Source organism: Heptranchias perlo, chromosome 29 (assembly GCF_035084215.1).
Source record: "Heptranchias perlo isolate sHepPer1 chromosome 29, sHepPer1.hap1, whole genome shotgun sequence".
NCBI lineage: Eukaryota > Metazoa > Chordata > Chondrichthyes > Hexanchiformes > Hexanchidae > Heptranchias > Heptranchias perlo.
The window spans coordinates 34,265,992-34,291,227 of NC_090353.1; the positions used below are offsets into that span (position 1 = coordinate 34,265,992).

General features: G+C 48.1%; 1 protein-coding gene and 1 pseudogene across 1 annotated transcript; one reads left to right on the forward strand and one right to left on the reverse strand.

Moving 5' to 3' along the window:
• LOC137299605 (N-acetyllactosaminide beta-1,3-N-acetylglucosaminyltransferase 3 pseudogene) overlaps positions 1 to 6,149 on the forward strand; it is an 80,713-nt pseudogene extending 74,564 nt beyond the window's left edge.
• Positions 6,150 to 18,483: 12,334 nt separating this feature from the next.
• On the reverse strand, positions 18,484 to 21,993 carry LOC137299799 (N-acetyllactosaminide beta-1,3-N-acetylglucosaminyltransferase 3-like). The gene is made up of 2 exons (XM_067968737.1): positions 21,934 to 21,993; positions 18,484 to 19,147 (listed from the first exon to the last, which is right to left on the reverse strand). The coding sequence occupies exons 1-2, from the start codon at positions 21,948 to 21,950 to the stop codon at positions 18,499 to 18,501; spliced, it is 666 nt and encodes a 221-aa protein (XP_067824838.1). The 5' UTR covers positions 21,951 to 21,993; the 3' UTR covers positions 18,484 to 18,498.
• Positions 21,994 to 25,236: the final 3,243 nt, after the last annotated feature.

Consider the following 25,236-nt stretch of genomic DNA (forward strand, 5'->3'; position numbering starts at 1 on the left):
CGGAGAACATGGCGTAGTTTCTCCGCTCCGGGGAAGTACTGGACGACGAAGGGTACTCTGTTGGTTGCGTCCCGTGTTAGTCTTCTGAGGAGGTCTATGCGATTTTTCACTGTGGCCCGTCGGAACTGTCGATCGATGAGTCGAGCATCATATCCCGTTCTTACTAGGGCGTCTTTCAGCGTCTGTAGGTGTCCATCGTGTTCCTCCTCGTCTGAGCAGACCCTGTGTATTCGCAGGGCCTGTCCATAGAGGATGGCCTCTTTGACGTGGTTAGGGTGGAAGCTGGAAAAGTGGAGCATCGTGAGGTTGTCTGTGGGCTTGCGGTAGAGTGAGGTGCTGAGGTGCCCGTCTTTGATGGAGATTCGTGTGTCCAAGAAAGAAACTGATTCTGAGGAGTAGTCCATGGTGAGCTTGATGGTGGGATGGAACTTGTTGATGTTATCGTGTAGTCTCTTTAGTGATTCTTCGCCATGGGTCCATAGAAAGAAAATGTCGTCGATGTATCTGGTGTATAGCGTTGGTTGGAGGTCCTGTGCAGTGAAGAAGTCCTGCTCGAACTTGTGCATGAAAATGTTGGCGTATTGGGGTGCGAATTTGGTCCCCATGGCTGTTCCGTGTGTTTGGGTAAAGAACTGGTTATCGAAGGTGAAGACATTGTGATCCAGGATGAAGCGGATGAGTTGTAGGATGGCGTCTGGAGATTGGCTGTTGTTGGTGTTGAGTATTGATGCTGTCGCAGCGATGCCGTCATCGTGGGGGATACTGGTGTAGAGTGCCGAGACGTCCATCATGGTGAGAAGTGTTCCTGGTTCAACAGGTCCGAGGGTACTGAGTTTTTGTAGGAAGTCTGTAGTGTCGCGACAGAAGCTGGGGGTTCCCTGTACGATGGGTTTCAGGATGCCCTCGATGTATCCAGAGAGGTTCTCACACAAGGTTCCGTTGCCTGATACGATAGGACGTCCGGGTGTGTTGGCTTTGTGTATCTTTGGGAGGCAGTAGAAGTCTCCCATGCGGGGAGAACGTGGGATGAGAGCGCGTAGGATGCTTTGAAGGTCTGGATCGAAGGTCTTGATCAGTTTGTTGAGCTGGTGGGTGTGTTCTTTGGTCGGATCTGCGGGTAACTGTCTGTAGTGTTCCTGGTTGTCCAGTTGTCGGTATGCTTCTTTGCAATAGTCCGTTCTGTTCTGTATGACGATGGCTCCTCCTTTGTCCGCTGGTTTGATGACTATGTTGCGGTTGGTCTTGAGAGCTTTGATGGCGTTGCGTTGTGCTCGGGTGACATTCTGGACTGTCTTCTGAGTGCGGCTGATGAATCTGGCATTGACGCATTTCCTGACAGCTTGAGCATACATGTCAAGCTTAGTGCAGCGACCCTCTGGAGGAGTCCAGTTTGACTCTTTCCTCTTCGGTTGCTGCACCGCAGATCCCTCTGTCTGCTGTTCTGGATCGTTGATTGTCTCATTGGGTTCGCTGCTGGAATCTTGGGGTTTGTGGAAGAATTCCTGGAGCCTCATTCTCCTGATGAATTCCTCTGTGTCCGCCGCGAGACTAATGGGGTCCATTTTGGTAGTGGGGCAGAAATTGAGCCCTCGGCTGAGAACTTCGATTTCGTCTGGTTGAAGGGTGTAGTCGGACAAATTGACGATAGACTTCCCTGTGGTTGCAACCGTGGTACCAGGGGAAGCTTGGTCGATGCTGGTGGTGATGCCGAGTTTTTCAAGCTTCCTGCTCTTGGTTTTCATGTAGGCAGTGTAGTTCCGTTGACACCGCGCAACAATCGCCAGACAGGAGGGTTCCCTCCTAGTCAGGGAGCACTTCAGCAGTCAAGGACATTCAGCCACTGACCTTCGGGTAAGCGTACTCCAAGGCGGCCTTCGAGACACACGACAACGCAAAATCGTCGAGCAGAAATTGATAGCCAAGTTCCGCACCCATGAGGACGGCCTCAACCGGAATCTTGGGTTCATGTCATGCTACACGTAACCCCACCAGCGAATATAAGTTATCTGTTTTTAATATAACGGGTCAATTGCTGTCTTTTCCTTCCGGATGTTTCTATGTTTCTTCCTCTCTCTGTTTTCTTTTGTTGTTTTGTTCTGGCCGTTTGTATATTCGGTGGCCCTGTAGGTAACACCTATCTGTCTGAACACTTTGGTTGCCTTGGCAACGGGCAGTTGGAAAGACTATCTGTAATCACCAGGTATTGTTCTGTGATTTATAAATGCGAGAGGTTCGAGGATTTCTTGACATTCACCTGAGGAAGGAGGAAGCCTCCGAAAGCTTGTGAATTTTAAAATAAAATTGTTGGACTATAACTTGGTGTTGTAAAATTGTTTACGATTGTCAACCCCAGTCCATCACCGGCATCTCCACATCAAAATAGATTTACACAGCAGATGTAAATGATGTTGAAAGGCATCACTGCAACATGTGGCTGAAATGATGTATAAAACGATCTCCTCGTAAACTCACAGACGAGCGTGCACACAGTCAGGCATCTAAGTCCTGATTGACATAGCGTTATAATCTCTGAGCACAAGATGAAATGGGCATCCATATCTGGTAAGAGGAACTGTTCATGTAATTTGTCGCTAGAGAGTGTCTTGGTATTTAAATGATTACATCTTAATTCCAGAGGAGAGGCAGGCAATAAATGGTGGGTGTTCTAATGGGTTTAGACTTTGGTGAGGCAGGTATTGTAATCTGAAGCCACCAGCTTGTGAAGATTAGAAGATAACAAAGTGGAAAATCCACAACTCCCTTTGCTTTCATTCTAGTCTTGCTTTGAGGTAGGGGGAAGTGAGGGAGGGAGGGGAGGGGAGGATGGAGAGGGGGTAAGCGGGCACAGGAGGAGGAGGAAGCCGCCGACCACATTGGACAATCCTGCCCCCAGTAACTGGAACTGTATGAAGTGTAAACCAGGCAGCCGTCTCAAACAACAACAACTTGTATTTATAAAGCTCCGTTTAATGTAGTAAAATGAACCAGGGCTTTTCACAGGAGAGTAATCAGAGAAACATTGACACCGAGCCAAAGAAGGAGACATTAGGACAGGTGACCAAAAGCTTGGTCAAAGAGGTAGGTTTTAAGGAGCGTCTTAAAGGAGGAGAGAAGGGGTTGAGGGAGGGAGTTCCAGAGCTTAGGGCTTAGGCAGCTGAAGGCACGGCCGCCAATGATGGGTTGAAGGAAGTGGGGGATGAACAAGAGACCAGAGTCGGAGGAACGCAGATTTCTTGGAGGGCTGGAGGAGGTTACAGAGATAGGGAGGGGCGAGGCCATGGAGGGATTTGAACACGAGGATGAGAATTCTAAATTTGAGGCATTGGTAGACTGGGAGCCAATGTAGGTCAGAGTAATGCTGGAAATAGACAGCAGGTAATGTTAACCTCTAAATAGCAAAAAAAGCATGTTAAGGTTTCAGGTATAACTCCCTGTCGGAGAGTTCAGAGGAAGCGCTGTAGAAGAAACTAGTTTCTGTTCATTTACAGATGCTGACTGACCTGCTGTGTATTTCCAGCATTTGCACCTTTTATTTGACTGTTTGATACAAAACTGGACCAATGGTACATCCTACTTGTGTGTTGTGGCTGAAACATTTTGTGTAAATATTCACTTATCCTGATTTAATCCTGAGCCACTCCGTCAATCTTATTTTTTAAAACGCTTTAGGACTTCCTGAGGTCGTGAAAGGTTCTATATAAATGTAAGTTCATTCTTTCTTTTCTTTAATTCACCTTTTTTTCTCCCTCTGTTCACAGGCAGAGAATGAGAAAGCAGCGAAGATCCCTTGAAAAAATTGTACTGTTTGTCATAGGAATTCTGGGGCTGATTTTCATTTTCAGGAGTGAAGACCTACCGCAACAGAGTGATGAAGTTTCAATGGAAACCATCAGATCGGCCAGAGTTCAAAACATTATCGCCATCAGTGCAGAGAAACCAAAACTTGCATCTACCTGCAAAGAAAACAGAACTGTCTTGGACCTTCCAGAGTTCATGGAGCAGCCACAACACATACAAAACTATTTGAAATATAAGCACTGTCGGGAGTTCAACATCGTTCAGAATGTTCCGGACAAGTGCGGGGGTCGAGAAAGGTCACAAGATGTCTTCTTGCTTCTGGTGATCAAATCCGACCCCTTCAACCACGACCGGCGAGATATGGTGAGGAAGACCTGGGGGAAAGAGCGAAAATTCCGAGGGGTCCAAATAAGGAGGGTCTTCATCTCTGCCGTAACTCCCAACCAAAGGGAGAGGAGGAAACTGAATCGATTACTAGCTATGGAGAATCGGGAACACCAGGACATCTTGCAGTGGGACTTCCTGGATACTTTCTTCAACCTCACCCTCAAACAGTACAAGCTGCTGCAGTGGGTGAATGACTATTGTCCCAAGGCTCAATTCATCTTCAATGGAGATGATGATGTCTTCGCCAATAGCGACAACATGGTCGATTATTTGCTAAGTGTTGAGGAGGGCAAAAAGGGAGGACAGCACCTGTATGTTGGACATCTCATTTACAGGGTGGGGCCGGTACGGGAGAAGTGGAGCAAGTACTACATCCCAGAGGTGGTGACCACCTCTCGATCCTACCCACCTTACATTGGCGGAGGGGGCATACTCATGTCGTCGTACACGGCCAAAGTCATCTACGGCGTCTCCCGAGAACTCGAGCTCTATCCCATTGACGACGTGTTCTTTGGGATGTGTCTGGAAAAGGCCGGGCTTTCTCCGAAGTCGCACATGGGATTCCGGACGGCCGGAGTGAGGGTTCCATCTCCCCGAGAAGACTCTTTCAATCCGTGCTATTACCGCGAGCTACTGCTTGTGCACAGATTTCAGCCTTACGAGTTGCTGCTGATGTGGGACGCTGTGCACAACATCAGCCTGAAATGTGCTCGTTCACCACAGAGGGCAAAATTAGAACAAAAGAATGGAAAAAGCAATTGGTGATTCACTGCAGGAGACATTGGCAACATTCTGATTGGGACACAATCTGTTTACATGTGTATTTAAACAAAGTAGTTATAAATGAAATATGGGAACCTTTGAATTATATTTCTGAGTGGCCCTGAGGGGGATATCTTATCCAGCAATTCTAGATTCGCTCTGATTCTCTCTCTCCCCCACCCCTCCAAGATGGTGAATGTTGGCAGGATGTCTGACCACAAGTGGGTATCTCAGCCCAGGCCAATTCTCATCTCACCCAACACCCCATAATCACACTTCCAGCAAAGGTCACTGCAGAATGATCAGGAGCAGCAACTCTGGCTGATTGTTTATTTATTTGCCCTCCCTCACACCCCAACCTAGGGGAACTGAGGCCAATTGTAGAACCTCTACTGCTGCTCTTACAGATCGGCTCACTCTGCAATGATTAGGTATGGACACACCACCATGGTGCACGTACACACTGAGCCACCAGGCCGAACAATATTTCTATTTATTTTGCCTTTTCTTTCTCCCCCGCCCCCACCCCCCAAAATCGTGCAGTGTTTAAAGCTGTTCCCACGCTGCAGGTCACTGCAAATTCAGGACTGACTGGAGCTCTTTGTCCCACCTGGAAACAATGCGACCGTACGCCATGGGCCCACACCATGATGGCTAGACCATCATGTCTAAACACTTGTTCCCTCCCACCCACCTCCCACGCAGCCATGTAATCTCCTGGGACAGGCAAACAACCAGAGAAAAAACCCAGGGCCAATGTCCAGAGTGGTCACTGGCCAGGGGACTGGAGGGAAAAACTCCAAATCTTTCATGAGGCACTAAGATGCTGTAATGGGCGGACCCTAGACTTCTATGGATGGATGAACTAGATGGACCGAATGGCATCCCTTATCTTTACTTCTACCTTGTTACCATGGGTTTCATCCAAAGGGCAACCAGAACTGGACTGAAGTGCGTTCCTGAATTATTTCCTTTTCTCCTAAGTATATGCGTGTGGGGCTTAACTCCCCCCTGTCTTTCCCCCCCGCCCCCACCCCCCCTTGGACGATGGTCTTGCAATCTCTGTGTAAGATAAACTGTGATACTGATGTACTTCCCTCCTTTTCCCATTAAACAACTTGTTTATATGGTTCATACCGTTTCTGAGACACAGATTTTTGGTAGAAAAATCAATTAAACCTTTTCTCTTTGATATATAAAAAGATTGTTTTGTCTTCCATTTAATATGTATGTACAGATTCATGCCATTCCCGGCCAGAATGGGCAGAGAGACATCCTGTTTTGCCAATGTAACTACAACCAGGGATGTGAAAGCATCATTTCTTGGTGTTTGCTCAGGTATTGATCTTTGACCATTAGCATTTTAAAAAAAGAAAGAACTTTCATTGATATAGCCATCCTGGGACTTTCCAAAGCACTGGTTGTCAGCCATGGCTCAGTGGTTCGCGCTCTTGCCTCTGGAGGCAACAGGTTGTGGGTTCAAATCCCCCTCAGAGACTTGAGCACGTAACCCAGGCTGACACTCCAGTGCAGTACCGAGGGAGTGCTGCACTGTCGGAGGTGCTGTCTTTCGGATGAGATGTTAAACCGAGGTCCTGTCTGCCCCCTGAAATAGACGTAAAAGATCCCATGGCACTATCAGAAGAGGAGCAGGAGAGTTCTCCCCGGTGACCTGGTCAATATTTATCCCTCAACCAACGTCATTAAAACGGATTATCCAATCATGATCTCATTGCTGATTATGTTGTGTGGAAATTGGTTGCCATTTTTCCATGCATTATAACAATGACTACACTTGAAAAGTTCTTAATGGGCTGTAAAGCATTTCGTAATTCCTAGTTTAAATAACCTCAGCTAGTTAGGTAGGCTTAAGGGCTTTGGTCCATTTACTTTAGGGCAGCCTAGACTGAGATACGACCTGATAGAGTCTATAAAATAATGAAAAGGCTGGATATCGTTTTGAGATTATTTCAGTTTAACAGGTTGGGGTGGACTGGGGACATGAGTTTAAACTACGCAGGAGTAGGCAGAGACTAGATGTTGGGCGGTTCGTCTTTTCCTTGAGATTAGTGAGTCTCTGGAATATGCTGCCGGCTGGTGTGGTGGGTGCTCACTCTCTGCATTGCCTTGAGGTGGGAACTGGACTGGTTCTTGACTGAGGCAGAGATCGCATCGTACAGAAGGTAAGTGTCTTTACACTAGGTCCATGTGATCTCCTGGACTGGTTTTGATCGCCTGAGAGGGCTCGGAGAGGAATATTAGAGTAGTTTTTGGCTCACTGCCCCTGGGGTTTTTTCTCTTTTTTTTTGAGTGTGTCCATTTATACAGGTCTCACTGTACATCAGGGGTAGCTCGAGAACAGGGCACAGGGCAGTGAAAGGCAAGTTTAGGACAGATTCAAGAAGTATTTCTTCACTCAGAGGGTGATCAACAACTGCAACAGGGTTCTCGGGAAGGGCAGTTGGGTACAGGACATAAGAACATATGAACATAAGAAATAGGAGCAGGAGTAGGCCATATGCCCCCCCCAAGCCCGCTCTGCCATTCAAAAAGATCATGGCTGATCTTCTACCTCAACTCCACTTTCCCGCCCGATTCCCATATCCCTTGATTCCCTTAGTGTCCAAAAATCCAACTATCTCAGCCTTGAATATACTCAACAGACCTCTGGTGTAGAGAATTCCAAAGATTCCCAGCCCTCTGAGTGAAGAAATTTTTCCCCATTTCAGTCTCAAGATAAGGGGTCAGCCATTTAGGACCATCACCCCTAGTTCTAGACTCTCCAGCCAGGGGAAACAGCCTCTCAGCATCTACCCTGTCAAGCCCTCTAAGAATTTTATACGTTTCAATGAGATCACCTCTCATTCTTCTAAATCCCAGAGAATACCTGGGCAATTTTCCACTTTGTCGGGTAGATGCCAGTGTTGTAGCTGTACTGGAACAGCTTGGCTAAAGGCACGGCTAGTTCTGGAGCACAAGTCTTCAACACTACAGCTGGGCTGTTGTCGGGGCCCATCGCCTTTGCTGTATCCAGTGCAGTCGTCTGTTTCCTAATATCATGTGGAGTGAATCGAATTGGCTGAAGACTGGCTTCTGTGATGGTGGGGATCTCGGGAGGAGGCCGAGATGGATCATCCACTCGGCACTTCTGGCTGAAGATAGAGTCATAGAGTTATACAGCACGGATAGAGGCCCTTCGGCCCATCCTGTCCGCGCTGGCCATCAAGCCCTGTCTACTCTAATCCCATATTCCAGCATTTGGTCCGTAGCCTTGTATGCTATGGCATTTCAAGTGCTCATCCAAATGCTTCTTGAATGTTGTGAGGGTTCCTGCCTCCACAACCCTTTTCAGGCAGTGAGTTCCAGACTCCAACCACCCTCTGGGTGAAAAAGTTCTTTCTCAAATCCCCTCTAAACCTCCCGCCTTTTACCTTGAATCTATGTCCCCTTGTTATAGAACCCTCAACGAAGGGAAAAAGCTCCTTAGTATCCATCCTATCTGTGCCCCTCATAATTTTGTACACCTCAATCATGTCCCCCCTCAGCCTCCTCTGTTCCAAGGAAAACAAACCCAATCTTCCCAGTCTCTCTTCATAGCTGAAGCGCTCCAGCCCTGGTAACATCCTGGTGAATCTCCTCTGCACCCTCTCCAAAGCGATCACATCCTTCCTGTAGTGTGGCGACCAGAACTGCACACAGTACTCCAACTGTGGCCTAACCAGTGTTTTATACAGCTCCATCATAACCTCCTTGCTCTTATATTCTATGCCTCGGCTAATAAAGGCAAGTATCCCATATGCCTTCTTTACCACCTTATCTACCTGTTCCGCCGCCTTCAGGGATCTGTGAACTTGCACACCAAGATCCCTCTGACCCTCTGTCTTGCCTAGGGTCCTCCCATTCATTGTGTATTCCCTTGCCTTGTTAGTCCCTCCAAAGTGCATCACCTCGCACTTTTCCGGGTTAAATTCCATTTGCCACTGTTCCGCCCATCTGACCAACCCATCTATATCGTCCTGCAGACTGAGGCTATCCTCCTCGCTATTTACCACCCTACCAATTTTTGTATCATCAGCGAACTTACTGATCATACCTTTTACATTCATATCCAAGTCATTAATGTAGACCACAAACAGCAAGGGACCCAGCACCGATCCCTGTGGTACCCCACTGGCCACAGGCTTCCAGTCACAAAAACAACCTTCGACCATCACCCTCTGCCTTCTGCCACTAAGCCAGTTTTGTATCCAAAGTGCCAAGGCACCCTGGACTCCATGGGCTCGTACCTTCTTGACCAGCCTCCTGTGCGGGACTTTATCGAAGGCCTTACTGAAATCCATGTATACCACATCCACTGCGTTACCCTCATCCACACGCCTAGTCACCCCCTCAAAAAATTCAATCAAATTAGTCAGACATGATCTTCCCTTGACAAAGCCATGTTGACTATCCCTGATTAATCCTTGCTTCTCCAAGTGGAGACTAATTTTGTCCTTCAGAATTTTTTCCAATAATTTTCCTACCACTGATGTTAGGCTCACTGGCCTGTAGTTCCCCGGTTTTTCCCTACTCCCCTTCTTGAATAATGGTACTACATTAGCGGTTCTCCAGTCCTCTGGCACATCCCCTGTGGCCAGAGAGGTTCTGAATATATGTGTTAGAGCCCCCGCAATCTCCTCCTTTGCCTCACACAGTAGCCTGGGATACATTTCGTCCGGGCCTGGGGATTTATCCATTTTTAGGCCTGCTAAAACCGCCAATACCTCCTCCCGCTCGATGTTAATATGTTCGAGTATATCACAGTCCCCCTGCCGTATTTCTATGTCTACATCGTCCTTCTCCATAGTGAAAACAGATGCAAAAAATTCATTTAGAACCCCTCCTACATCTGCCGGCTCCACACACACATTGCCATTTTTGTCCCTAATGGGTCCTATTTTTTCCCTAGTCATCCTCTTACCCTTAATATACTTATAAAACATCTTAGGATTTTCCTTTATTTTGCTCGCCAGTGTTATTTCATGGCCCCTCCTTGATCTCCTAATTTCTTTTTTAAGTATCCCCCTGCACTTTTTGTACTCCTCTAGGGCTTCCTCCGTCTTTAGCCTTTTGTATCTGCCAAAAGCCCTCCTTTTTTTCCTAATCCATTCTCGTATATCCCCTGACATCCAAGGTTCCCTGGAGTTCTTGGAACCACCCTTGACCTTTACGGGAACATGTTGCCATTGTATGGTCTCAATCTCCCTTCTGAAAGACTCCCATTGCTCCGATGTGGATTTTCCTACAAGCAGCTGATCCCAGTCCATTTTGGCCAGATCCTGCCTTATCCTATTAAAATCGGCCTTCCCCCAATTTAGAACCTTTATTTCCGGCCCCTCCCTATCCTTTTCCATGACCACCTTAAATCTCACCGAATTATGGTCACTGTCACCAAAGTGCTCACCTACTAGCACTTCTTCCACTTGGCCGGCCACATTCCCTAGAATTAGGTCCAGTACCGCCCCCTCTCTTGTAGGACTTTCTACATGCTGGCTCAAAAAGCTCTCCTGGATGCACGTTAAGAATTTTGTACCCTCTAAGCCTTTTACACTCTGAGTATCCCAGTTAATATTGGGGAAATTGAAATCCCCCACTATTATTACCCTATTATTTGCACAATTTTCTGAGATTTGCCTACATATCTGTTCCTCTATCTCCCCCTGACTGTTTGGGGGCCTATAGTACACTCCCATCAAAGTGCTTGCCCCCTTTTTGTTTTTAAGCTCCACCCATATGGCCTCATTAGAGGAACCTGCTAATATATCATCCCTCCTTATGGCAGTAATTGATTCTTTAATTAATATTGCGACCCCCCCCTCCTCTTATACCTCCCCCTCTGTCTCGCCTGAAGATTCTGTACCCCGGAATATTGAGCTGCCAGTCTTGCCCCTCCCTCAACCATGTCTCTGTGACAGCAACAATATCATACTCCCATGTGTTTATCAACACCTTCAGTTCATCCACCTTATTCGCAAGACTCCTTGCATTAAAATAGATGCCATCCAGCCTTACCCTCACATATTTGCCCTGTCTTCCAAGCTGACTTGTTTTTTTCTCTATATTTGGCTGCACATCACCCCCTATTGTAGCTCCACTCTGTATCCCATCCCCCTGCCAAGTTAGTTTAAACCCCCCCCAACAGTGCTAGCAAACCTCCCCGCAAGGATATTTGTCCCGCTCTGGTTCAGGTGCAACCCGTCCGACTTGTACAAGTCCCACCTTCCCCAGAAGCAGGCCCAGTGATCCAGGAAACTGAAACCCTCCCTCCTGCACCAACTCTTTAGCCACGCATTCATCTGTTCTATCCTCCTATTTCTATACTCACTAGCCCGTGGCACTGGGAGTAATCCAGAGATTACAACCTTTGAGGTCCTGCTCTTTAATCTGCTACCTAGCTCCCTAAATTCTTGATGCAGGACCTCATCTCCCTTCCTACCTATGTCGTTGGTCCCAATGTGGACCACGACCTCTGCCTGCTCACCCTCCCCCTTGAGAATGCCCTGTAGCCGCTCAGTGACATCCATGACCCTGGCACCAGGGAGGCAACAAACCATCCTGGAGTCATGTTTACGGCTACAGAAACGCCTGTCTGTTCCCCTTACGATAGAATCCCCTACCACTATAGCTCTTCCACTCTTTTTCCTCCCAGCCTGTGCAGCAGAGCTACCCCTGGTGCCAGGAAGTTGGCTGCTGCTGCCTTCCCCTGATAAGTCATCCCCCTCAACAATATCCAAAGCGGTATATTTGTTTGAGAGGGGGACGGCCACAGGTGACCCCTGCACTGCCTGCCTGCTCCTCTTACTCTGCCTGGTGGTCACCCAATTACTTCCTGCCTGTACAACCTTTAACTGCGGTGTGACCATCTCACTAAACGTGCTGTCCACGACGTTCTCAGCATCGCGAATGCTCCTTAATGAATCCATCCGCAGCTCCAGTGCCGCAATGCGGTTTGTCAGTAGCTGCAACTGGATACATTTCCCGCACACATGGTCGTCAGGGACACCGGAAGGGTCCCTGATTTCCCACATAGAGCAGGAAGAGCATAACACAGGGCTGGACTGTCCTGACATGACTTACCCTTTAACTAATTAATTCAAATTAAATGAATCCCACCAATTTCACTTCAATTAAAAGGTATACTCAAGGGCCCTTGCTGAACAGCAGTCCCCCACTACACAACAGAGACCCGAGAATCCACAAACTCTAACCTTAGACAAATTCAGCAGGAAAATACTCACCAGCCAATCACTTACCTCTTCCTTGGTGACGTCCCACTTGGATTACTTTTTGCTTCTTATTTATCTTAGGTCCAGGAGTTAAGTCCCTGTGATGTCGCACAGTAGTTGTCTCTTGGTGCAGGTCTGCTGCTGCTTTTATTCCACAATCTCAGTCTTCTACTCTCAGGTCCACTACCGCTCTGCAGGAAAAGTTTGGAAAAGCAAGGCAAAGCAGCACCTCCTTCCCCCACTTCACCAAACTCCCACACTTACCAAACTCTCAGCACACTGTGTATATCAAGATGGTTGCAAAGGCTTCAGCCTTGTCTTTTGCACTCGTGCTGGGCTCTGCCATCATTGAGGACGGGGATGTTCACGGAGCCTCCTCCTCCCGTTAGTTGTTTAATTGTCCGCCACCATTCACGACTGGATGTGGTAGGACTGCAAAGCTTTGATCTGGTCCGTTGGTTGTGGGATCACTTAGCTCTGTCTATAGCATGCTGCTTCCCCTGTTTAGCATGCATGTCGTCCTGTGTTCAGTTAACAACATGCAACTACCAAAGCTATCTGGCCAGAATGTGCTGGCCAAATAGTGAAGAGTTTGATGACTTTAGTGTGTAAATAAACCAGCAATTTGTGTCGAGGAAGAGATATTCCGAGTTGAGAATTTCCGCAAGTTGCTGGACGTTTTGCGCTGCTCCGCCATTGCCTCGTGAAAATCGAGCTCCCTCTCAGCATCCCCGTGAGCTTCAAGGTATTGCTGCATTTGCACATTAATTACCAATTAAACTTGCCGCAGAATGTTAAAGCTGGTAATTAACAGTGTAAGGACCCTTTCAATGAGGAGATTTATATTCCTGCAATGTCACTCAATCTCTCTGGCCCAGAAAGGGAACAATTGAAACTGTGGAGTCTTATTCCTGCAGGTAGTAAATTGTTTTTTGAGGTTTTTAAAATGTAAAATTTTAAATTTTACACTTTTTTTCTTACTTTTCCTTGCTGTCTCTTTTTTCTCTCCATCTTAATCCAATCATTCTTTCCCTCTCTTTATTTCTCTTTCGGTATATGATCTGATTCTAATTCACCCCACTTCCTTCTCCGATGTTCCTCTGTTTCTTTCTCAATCCTTAAATCTCATTGGTCCCGTCGGTCACCAAAGTTCCAGATACCCCGTTGCGCTCACCACGTTGTTCTCAGCTCGCAATTTTTTTTTGAGCCGAACGGTAAAGGACAATTCTAACTAATGGGGCACAATGCAAGATCCCCACTCCAGCAAATTCTGGGCCATTACATTTTATTCCTGTAATTGGAAGCATATTTTTGTGGCTGCTTTTATTTACGCTACTGTGTTGCAAATAGACAAATTTATTATTCTCATCGGCAGGTAGTGGGAGGACATTACTCACCGAACACTTTGTCTGCAATGTGTAATTTGATCCAGTCGTTGTCAGACAGGCCACTGAGTTCAGGGAACGCAGGGCGCTAACATTCCCGGGTTCAGGGAACGCACGGCGCTGACGCCAACGAGTTCAGAGAATGCACGGCGCTGACATTCCCGAGTTCAGGGAACGCACAGCGCTAACATTCCCGGGTTCAGGGAACGCACAGCGCTAACATTCCCGGGTTCAGGGAACGCACGGCGCTAACATTCCCGAGTTCAGGGAACGCACAGCGCTAACATTCCCGAGTTCAGGGAACGCACGGCGCTAACATTCCCGAGTTCAGGGAACGCACGGCGCTAACATTCCCGAGTTCAGGGAACGCACGGCGCTGACGCCAACGAGTTCAGAGAACGCACGGCGCTAACATTCCCGAGTTCAGGGAACACACGGCCCTGACATTCCCGAGTTCAGGGAACACACGGCCCTGACATTCCCGAGTTCAGGGAACGCACGGCGCTGACGCCAACGAGTTCAGAGAACGCACGGCCCTAACACTCCCGAGTTCAGGGAACACACAGCCCTGACATTCCCGAGTTTAGGGAACGCACGGCGCTAACATTCCCGAGTTCAGGGAACGCACGGCCCTAACACTCCCGAGTTCAGGGAACACACAGCCCTGACATTCCCGAGTTTAGGGAACGCACGGCGCTAACATTCCCGAGTTCAGGGAACGCACGGCCCTAACACCCCCGAGCTCAGGGAACACACAGCCCTGACATTCCCGAGTTTAGGGAATGCACGGCGCTAACATTCCCGAGTTCAGGGAACGCACGGCCCTGACACCCCCGAGCTCAGGGAACGCACGGCCCTAACATTCCCGAGTTCAGGGAACGCACGGCCCGAACACCCCCGAGCTCAGGGAACGCACGGCCCTAACACCCCCGAGCTCAGGGAACGCACGGCCCTAACATTCCCGAGTTTAGGGAACGCACGGCCCTAACATTCCCGAGCTCAGGGAACGCACGGCCCTAACACTCCCGAGCTCAGGGAACGCACGGCCCTAACATTCCCGAGCTCAGGGAACGCACGGCCCTAACACTCCCGAGCTCAGGGAACGCACGGCCCTAACACTCCCGAGCTCAGGGAACGCACGGCCCTAACACTCCCGAGCTCAGGGAACGCACGGCCCTAACACTCCCGAGCTCAGGGAACGCACGGCCCTAACATTCCCGAGTTCAGGGAACGCACGGCCCTAACACTCCCGAGCTCAGGGAACGCACGGCCCTAACACTCCCGAGCTCAGGGAACGCACGGCCCTAACACTCCCGAGCTCAGGGAACGCACGGCCCTAACACTCCCGAGCTCAGGGAACGCACGGCCCTAACACTCCCGAGCTCAGGGAACGCACGGCCCTAACACTCCCGAGCTCAGGGAACGCACGGCCCTAACACTCCCGAGTTCAGGGAACGCACGGCCCTAACACTCCCGAGCTCAGGGAACGCACGGCCCTGACATTCCCGAGTTCAGGGAACGCACGGCCCTAACACTCCCGAGCTCAGGGAACGCACGGCCCTAACATTCCCGAGCTCAGGGAACGCACGGCCCTAACACTCCCGAGCTCAGGGAACGCACGGCCCTAACACTCCCGAGCTCAGGGAACGCACGGCCCTAACATTCCCGAGCTCAGGGAACGCACGGCCCTAACATTCCCGAGCTCAGGGAACGCACGGCCCTGACATTCCCGAGCTCGAGAACGTTCCAACTGCTTCAGTTACAGGGGGAGGAGCAGTTGGCTTCTGGTAGCCTCTAATGGCAGAATTAGGTAACTACAAGCAAGAGAGGAAACTGGAAAAATGCTCAAAGGACAGACTTTGGACAATGGAATATACATCCATTTTTTTTTATTTGTTCACGGGATGTGGGCGTCGCTGGCGAGGCCGGCATTTATTGCCCATCCCTAATTGCCCCTTGAGAAGGTGGTGGTGAGCCGCCTTCTTGAACCGCTGCAGTCCGTGTGGTGAAAGTTCTCCCACAGTGCAGTTCCAGGATTTTGACCCAGCGACGATGAAGGAACGGCGATATATTTCCAAGTCGGGATGGTGTGTGACTTGGAGGGGAACGTGCAGGTGGTGTTGTTCCCATGTGCCTGCTGCTCTTGTCCTTCTAGGTGGTAGAGGTCGCGGGTTTGGGAGGTGCTGTCGAAGAAGCCTTGGCGAGTTGCTGCAGTGCATCCTGTGGATGGTGCACACTGCAGCCACTGTGCGCTGGTGGTGAAGGGAGTTAATGTTTAGGGTGGTGGATGGGGTGCCAAACAAGTGGGCTGCTTTATCTTGGATGGTGTCGAGCTTCTTGAGTGTTGTTGGAGCTGCACTCATCCAAGCAAGTGGAGAGTATTCCATCACACTCCTGACTTGTGCCTTGTAGATGGTGGAAAGGCTCTGGAGAGTCAGGAGGTGAGTCACTCGCCACAGAATACCCAGCCTCTGACCTGCTCTTGTGGCCACAGTATTTATATCGCTGGTCCAGTTAAGTTTCTGGTCAATGGTGACCCCCAGGATGTTGATGGTGGGGGATTCGGCGATGGTAATGCCGTTGAATGTCAAGGGGAGGTGGTTAGACTGTCTCTTGTTGGAGATGCTCATTGCCTGGCACTTGTCTGGCGCGAATGTTACTTGCCACTTATGAGCCCAAGCCTGGATGTTGTCCAGGTCTTGCTGCATGCGGGCTCGGACTGCTTCATTATTTGAGGGGTTGCGAATGGAACTGAACACTGTGCAATCATCAGTGAACGTCCCCATTTCTGACCTTATGATGGAGGGAAGGTCATTGATGAAGCAGCTGAAGATGGTTGGGCCTCGGACACTGCCTTGAGGAACTCCTGCAGCAATGTCCTGGGGCTGAGATGATTGGCCTGCAACAACCACTACCATCTTTCTTTGTGCTAGGTATGACTCCAGCCACTGGAGAGTTTTCCCCCTGATTCCCATTGACTTCAATTTTACTAGGGCTCCTTGGTGCCACACTCGGTCAAATGCTGCCTTGATATCAAGGGCAGTCACTCTCACCTCACCTCTGGAATTCAGCTCATTTATCCATGTTTGGACCAAGGATGTAATGAGGTCTGGAGCCGAGTTCTGGCAGAACCCAAACTGAGCATTGGTGAGCAGGTTATTGGTGAGCAAGTGCCGCTTGATAGCACTGTCGATGACACCTTCCATCACTTTGCTGATGATTGAGAGTAGACTGATGGGGCGGTAATTGGCCGGATTGGATTTGTCCTGCTTTTTGTGGACAGGACATACCTGGTCAATTTTCAAAATTGTCGGGTAGATGCCAGTGTTGTAGCTGTACTGGAACAGCTTGGCTAGAGGCGCAGCTAGTTCTGGAGCACAAGTCTTCAGCACTGCAGCTGGGATGCTGTCAGGGCCCATAGCCTTTGCTGTATCCAGTGCACTCAGCCGTTTCTTGATATCACGTGGAGTGAATCGAATTGGCTGAAGACTGGCTTCTGTGATGGTGGGGATATCGGGAGGAGGCCGAGATGGATCATCCACTTGGCACTTCTGGCTGAAGATGGTTGCAAACGCTTCAACCTTGTTTTTTGCACTCACGTGCTGGACTCCGCCATCATCCATCTATAGGATCAGGAAAAGGGCCATTAGGCTCAGAGGTTTATGAATGATCTCAGCTCCACCTACCGATTCCCTCACTAAATCTTTTAACCCCCTCTCTCTCTAGAAACAAAATCTGTTGCTTCTTCAATCCGTGTACACCGTCCACTTCAATGGTCTTCCCTGGTAATTTATTCCACAACCCAATTGCCTTCAGATGAAAAAGTTCCAAGTGCAGCCAGCGCACAGGAACACCATCACCTCCAGGATCCCCGCCAAGTCACACACCAGCCCGACTTGGACATATATCGCCATTCCTTCATCGTCGCTGGGTCAAAATCCTGAAACTCCCAACCTAACAGCACTGTGGAAGCACCTTCACCACACGGATTGCAGCGGTTCAAGAAGAAGGCCCATCACCAGCTTCTCAAGGGACAACCAGGGATGGCCAATAAATGCCAGCCTTGCCAGTAACGCCCACATTTCCAGAATTAATTTTTTTAACTTAGCTTCCCTTCTTATTCCTAACTTGCTAATTTTTAACTAGTGTCTCTTGAATCCTTAATCATAGTAAATAAATTGACCGGATCAATTTTCTCAATTGCATCTCATCATGTTGGAAACATCAGTTTGATTACCCTGAAGTCTCCTTATGTTTGTCCTTTCATGGAATCCAAAATGATGCCCGGTGTTCAAAGATTACCAAACCACTCAATATTCAAAATGGTGATCTTACCAAAGCAATAAAAGGGTTTAAAATAACTGCATTAATGTATATTCAAATCTCTTCTTAAGGCACTCCAGCATTTCATTAGGTTTGGAAGAAAGACTTGCATTGATAGTGCTTCACGTACAGTAAATTACATTCAAGTGCAGTGACCATTTTTATGTCGGCAAACGTGGCAGCCATTTCACAGCAGCAAGATACCACAAAAAGCAATGAGATGATTGAGGGTAGCACATTAGCCAAGGGATACACGCACCAAGAGATCTCCATGCACATCTATAGCATCCACTGGAAAAGGGCCTCCGTTTAACAGGACCTCTCACAAAGCAGCAGTCACCTACAAGTTCCCCACCAAGTCACGCACCATCCTGACTTGGACATATATTGGCCGTTCCTTCATCGTCGCTGGGTCAAATTCCTGGAACTGTCTACCTACCAGCACCGTAGGAGCACCTCCACCACATGAACTGCAGCGTTTCAAGAGAAATAGGAGCTGGAGTAGGTCATATGGCTCTTCGAACCTGCTCCGCAATTCAATAAGATCATGGCTGATTTTTGACCTCAAGTCCACATTCCTACCCGATCCCCGAATCCCTTGATACTCTTAGAGTCCAAAAATCTATCACTCTCAGCCTTGAAGAAAGGTTGAAGAAAGTATCCAGGAAGTCCCACTGCAAGATGTCCTGGTGTTCCCGATTCTCCATAGCTAGTAATCGATTCAGTTTCCTCCTCTCCCTTTGGTTGGGAGTTACGGCAGAGATGAAGACCCTCCTTATTTGGACCCCTCGGAATTTTCGCTCTTTCCCCCAGGTCTTCCTCACCATATCTCGCCGGTCGTGGTTGAAGGGGTCGGATTTGATCACCAGAAGCAAGAAGACATCTTGTGACCTTTCTCGACCCCTGCACTTGTCTGGAACATTCTGAACGATGTTGAACTCCCGACAGTGCTTATATTTCAAATAGTTTTGTATGTGTTGTGGCTGCTCCATGAACTCTGGAAGGTCCAAGACAGTTCTGTTTTCTTTGCAGGTAGATGCAAGTTTTGGTTTCTCTGCACTGATGGCGATAATGTTGTGTAATCTGGAGGATTGGATGGTTTCCATTGAAACTTCATCACTCTGTCGTGGTAGTTCTTCACTCCTGAAAATGAACACCAATGCCAGAATTCCTATGACAAACAGCGCTACTTTTTCAAGGGATCTTCGCTGCTTTCTCATTCTCTGCCTGTGAACAGAGGGAGAAAAAAAGGTGAATTAAAGAAAAGAAAGAATGAACTTACATTTATATAGAACCTTTCACAACCTCAGGAAGTCCTAAAGCGTTTTAAAAAAACAAGATTGACGGAGTGGCTCAGGATTAAATCAGAATAAGTGAATATTTACTCAAAATGTTTCAGCCACAACACACAAGTAGGATGTACCATTGGTCCAGTTTTGTATCAAACAGTCAAATAAAAGGTGCAAATGCTGGAAATACACAGCAGGTCAGTCAGCATCTGTAAATGAACAGAAACTAGTTTCTTCTACAGCGCTTCCTCTGAACTCTCCGACAGGGAGTTATACCTGAAACCTTAACATGCTTTTTTTGGTATTTAGAGGTTAACATTACCTGCTGTCTATTTCCAGCATTACTCTGACCTACATTGGCTCCCAGTCCACCAATGCCTCAATTTTAGAATTCTCATCCTCGTGTTCAAATCCCTCCATGGCCTCGCCCCTCCCTATCTCTGTAACCTCCTCCAGCCCTCCAAGAAATCTGCGTTCCTCCAACTCTGGTCTCTTGTTCATCCCCCACTTCCTTCAACCCATCATTGGCGGCCGTGCCTTCAGCTGTCTAGACCCTGAGCTCTGGGATTCCTTCTCTAAACCTCTCCACCTCGTTCTCCTCCTTTAAGACCCTCCTTAAAACCTACCTCTTTGACCAAGCTTTTTGTCACCTACCATAATGTCTCCTTCTTTGGTTCGGTGTCTATTTTTGTCTGATTACTCTCCTGTGTAGGACTTTGGATCGTTTTACTACGTTACAGATGTTGTATAAATTCAAGTTGTTGTTTGAGACAGCTGCCTGCTTTACACTTCAAATAGTTCCAGAAACCAGTACCGATCACAAGTGATCGTGGAAATTCGCACGTTGCGATGATTTGGTGCAAGTCTGTTACGCGCTTTTACGCTCGTAGTTACACTAAAAAGTTTGAGGAAATTCCAGGCCATGTATTGGGAATTAGGGGCATTGTGCCCGTGATATCTCTCTCCGCCCATTACTGGACACAGAATCATAGCCAGCTCACCAGTCGTTACCCCCATGCGTGGCTGGCAGATGTTTCTTCCCATCACCAGTGCACAATTGGAAGACTGGCCCTCTTATTAAAAGCTGAGAATGATTCTGCACTTTGTTCTACACAGATATTACCAGGCTCTCTTGTTCTCACTCTCTCCTCCCCTTTTCGCTATCTCTCCTCCTCTCTCTCTTCTCTCCTCTGACCCCCTTCTTCCTCTCCGTCCTCCCTCTCTATCCTTCTTTCTCTCTCTCCTCTTCTCTCTCTCCCATTTGCTCTCTTTCTCCCCTCTCCCATCTCTTCCTATCTCTTCCCTTCTCTTCCCCTCTCTCACCTCTCTCCCTCTATCTTTTATCTCCCTCTCTCCCCTTCTCTGTCTCTCCTTTTCTCTCTCCTCTTTTCTCTCTCTTTCCCCTTTTTCCTTTCCACCTTTTCTTTCTTCCCTATTCACTCTCTCCCTTCTCCCTCCCTCCATCTCTCTCCCTCCAACTTCACATTCTCTCTCTTCCTCCCCTTCTCTCTCTTCTCTCTCCCTCCCCTTCTCTCTCCCCCTTTTCTCTCCCTCCCCTTCTCTCTCCCCTTCTCACTCTTCCCTCCCCCTTCTCATGCTCCCCTCCCCTTCTCACACTCCCCTCCCCACACTACCCTTCCTCCTTCTCACGCTCGCCTCCCCTTCTCGCACTCCCCTTCCCCCTTCTCACACTCCCCTTCCCCCTTCTCACACTCCCCTTCCCATTTCTCACTCTCCCCTTCCCCCTTCTCACTCTCTCCTTCCCCCTTCTCACTCTCTCCTTCCCTTTCTCACTCTCTCCTTCCCTCTTTTCACACTCCCCTCCCCTTTTCACACTCCCCTCCCCATCTCAATCTCCCCTCCGCACACTGCCCTTCCCCCTTCTCACGCTCCCCACCTCTTCTCACTCTCCCCTTCCCCCATCTCACTCTCTCCTTCCTCCTTCTCACTCTCTCCTTCCTCCTTCTCACTCTCCCCTTCCCCCTTCTCACGCTCCCCTCCTTCTTCTCACTCTCCCCTACCCCCATCTCACTCTCTCCTTCCTCCTTCTCACTCTCCCCTTCCCCATCTCACTCTCCCCTTCCCCCATCTCACTCTCTCCTTCCTCCTTCTCACTCTCCCCTTCCCCATCTCACTCTCCCCTTCCCCCTTCTCACGCTCCCCTCCCTCTTCTCACTCTCCCCTTCCCCTTTCTCACTCTCCCCTCTCCCACTCTCCCCTGACAGGTGTTACCCAAGCCCAAGCAGTTACAACAGAGTCTGGGCTAGTTTAAGAACCTTGGATCATTCCATTATGAAAGACGTTCGCCATTACAAACCAGGAGTAACATACCCGTGATTCCCTCTCCCTAAAATTTTACCTACCACACAGATAAACCGAATCTGGAGAACCATAACCATTTAACTAACCAACACAGGGGAAAGGACACAGCACAGTCATTAATGAAAGAAAAAGATCATTAACCTGAAAGAAAGACTATAGAATAAATCTAAAAAGAACTGTGCTTTCTTGCAACAAATAAACCAAAATACACTTTCCACTTTGTTATCTTCTGATCCTCACAAGCTAGTAGCTTCAGATTACAATACCCGCCTCACCAAAGTCTAAACCCATTAGAACACCCACCATTCATTGCCCGCGTCTCCTCTGGAATTAAGGTGTAACCGTTTAATTACCAAGACACTCTCTAGTTTAGCGGCAAAATACATGAACAGATCACCTTACCAGATATGGATGCCCATTTCGTCTTGTACTCAGAGATTATAACACTATGTCAATCAGGAGTTAGATGCCTGTCTGTGTGTGCACGCTCGCCTGTGGGAGTATGTTTGTAAGCAGAGCACCTTGTACATTATTTCAGTCGCGTGATACAGTGATGCCTTTCAACATCATTTACATCTGTTTTTGTAACTGTAAAATATTTCAAAACACTTTTTCCTTTAACACTGCCATTCTAAGAGATGCACCAACATTACACTTCAATTGGTAACTAGATAGTCAGCAGGAATTTCAAAAGGGAAGGTCAAAGGAAAGATTCAACAGGCTGGGGCTCTTTTCTCTAGAAAAGAAAAGACTACAGGTGCACCTGATAAGGATCTTTATGATTATGAAAGAGTTTGATAGGGTCGACGCAGGGAAGATGTTTTCACTTGCAGGGAGGCCAGAACTAAGGGCCATAAATATAAGATAGTCACTAATAAATCCAATAGGGAATTCAGGGAAACATCTTTACTGAGAGAGTGTTTAGATTGAGGAACTTTCTACCATAAGGAGTAGATGAGGCGAATAGCATAGATGCATTTAAGGGGGAGCTAATAAACACACGAGGGAGAAAGGAATAGGAATATATGCGAATAGGGTTAGATAAAGAAGGCTCATGTGGAGCATAAACACCAGCATGGACCTGTTGGGCCGAAAGGCCTGTTTCTGTGCTGTACATTCTATGTAATTCAATGTAGATAAAGGGACCATCCTGAATAAAATCCAATCTTTGTTGGAATAATGATAGAACATAAGAACATAAGAAATAGGAGCAGGAGTAGGCCAATCGGCCCCTCGAGCCTGCTCCGCCATTCAATAAGATCATGGCTGATCTGATCCTAACCTCAAATCTAAATTCATGACCAATTTCCTGCCCGCTCCCCGTAACCCCTAATTCCCTTTACGTCTAGGAAACTGTCTATTTCTGTTTTAAATTTACTTAATGATGTAGCTTCCACAGCTTCCTGGGGCAGCAAATTCCACAGACCTACTACACTCTGAGTGAAGAAGTTTCTCCTCATCTCAGTTTTGAAAGAGCAGCCCCTTATTCTAAGATTATGCCCCCTAGTTCTCGTTTCACCCATCCTTGGGAACATCCTTACCGCATCCACCCGATCAAGCCCCTTCACAATCTTATATGTTTCAATAAGATCGCCTCTCATTCTTCTGAACTCCAATGAGTAGAGTCCCAATCTACTCAACCTCTCCTCATATGTCCACCCCCTCATCCCCGGGATTAACCGAGTGAACCTTCTTTGTATTGCCTCGAGAGCAAGTGTGTCTTTTCTTAAGTATGGACACCAAAACTGTATGCAGTATTCCAGGTGCGGTCTCACCAATATCTTATATAACTGCAGCAATACCTCCCTGTTTTTATATTCTATCCCCCTAGCAATAAAAGCCAACATTCCGTTGGCCTTCTTGATCACCTGCTGCACCTGCATACTAACTTTTTGATTTTCTTGCACTAGGACCCCCAGATCCCTTTGTACTGCAGTACTTTCCAGTTTCTCGCCATTGAGATAATAACTTGCTCTCTGATTTTTCCTGCCAAAGTGCATAACCTCACATTTTCCAATATTGTATTGCATCTGCCAAATCTCCGCCCACTCACCCAGCCTGTCTATATCCCCTTGTAGGTTTTTTATGTCCTCCTCACCCTCTACTTTCCCTCCCATCTTTGTATCATCTGCAAACTTTGATATGTTACACTCGGTCCCCTCCTCCAAATCGTTAATATAGATTGTAAAGAGTTGGGGACCCAGCACCGACCCCTGCGGAACACCACTGGCTACTGGTTGCCAGTCCGAGAATGATCATTGTGATAGATTCATATACTTCTTTCTCTTATAAATAGCAGTATTTTTTCAGATTTTATACTTAAGCCATACAGAACAGGAGTGTTTTACTCAGACAGTTCCAATTCACTTCAATCGTTCCTCAGACAGAGAATGAGAGCGGGAAAGGAAAGTGTTAAAGCTGGAGGGATAAAGAGTTAGGTTGGAGAGAGAAGTGTGAAGAAAGCAGGTTGAGAGAGGGGGTGGAAAGAGGGGGAGAGCGAGGAGAGGATAGAAGAGACAGGAAAGGAGAGTGGGGGAGGGAGGGATGAAGAGAGAAAGGAAGGAGAAAAAGAGATGGAGAGAGAAAAGAAGAGTGGAGAGAGAAATGAAAGGAACAGGCAGAGAGAAAGAAGGAGGAAGAGAGGGAGGGGGATGAATGAGGGAAAGAGTGTGGAGAGGGAGGAGCGATCTTTAGCAGCAACTTTACAATTCCCTCCAAATGGTATCATCTTGAGAAGAAAATCAGGATGGATAACAGGACACTGAAGGAATCCTACCCTTCTAGCAGGTGTCACAGTTCCTGGGATTACGGGTTGAAGAATCTGTAGCACTATTTCAGATTCCTGGATTGTGAGTGTGAGATCGTTGAATCATCCCTAGAGTACCACATTTCCCGGGGAGCTCAAAAATCTACTGCCATTGAACTTGGGACCTCCCTGGTCTGTATGGCCCAGCACCAAACCTGGGAGTACATTTAACCACTGATCATTGGGAAGAGCTCACTGAAAACAGTTCTCTCCTTTAAGTGGGCAACATCTCCTGGAAATAAAAATCTTTGACGAGCTTTGCCTTGTTTGTTTGCGTTGCGAGTGTCAGAGGTCAGAGTCATGAGGAAAGATTTTTTTTCAAAACTGGGGCATTTCCACCTTGAGTGGAGACACCTTATAGAGGTTTGTAAGATACTTAATGGTACTGAAAAAAAGTAAATGCGGAAAATGACATCGAAGTACATTATGAGAATAGGGCAAAATGATACAGGTTCTGGCCGGTAAATTTAGTACTGATATCAGGAAGTTCTACAGAGAGCAAGAGAGAGATCAACACTTGGAATGGACCTTGTAAGAGAAGTGAGGAGGTTCAGTAATTTAAGAGCTAGTCGGAATGGTTCATTGGGGCGCCAGCTCTATGGATCAATTGCAAAAGCAAATTAAATTTCACTATTATTCTCAGTGTCTGCTACGCTCTCCAGCCGTAGAAAGCCTCAAGCCTACCAGCAGACACCGTGTGCTCCTTCTCCAGGGCCACCTGGACGCGGAGTAAGCCACGGAAGAGAGGCAGGCCGTCGGAGCGACTGCCCCCAGGGGCCGCCTCCAGCCTGGACCTGTGGGTGGTCATCTTGGCCAGGCCCAGGAGGAGACCCACGAGGAGGTCCTCGAACTTGCCTTCCTCCCACTCCGCACCGGGTGGCCAAAGGTCAGGAGCGTGG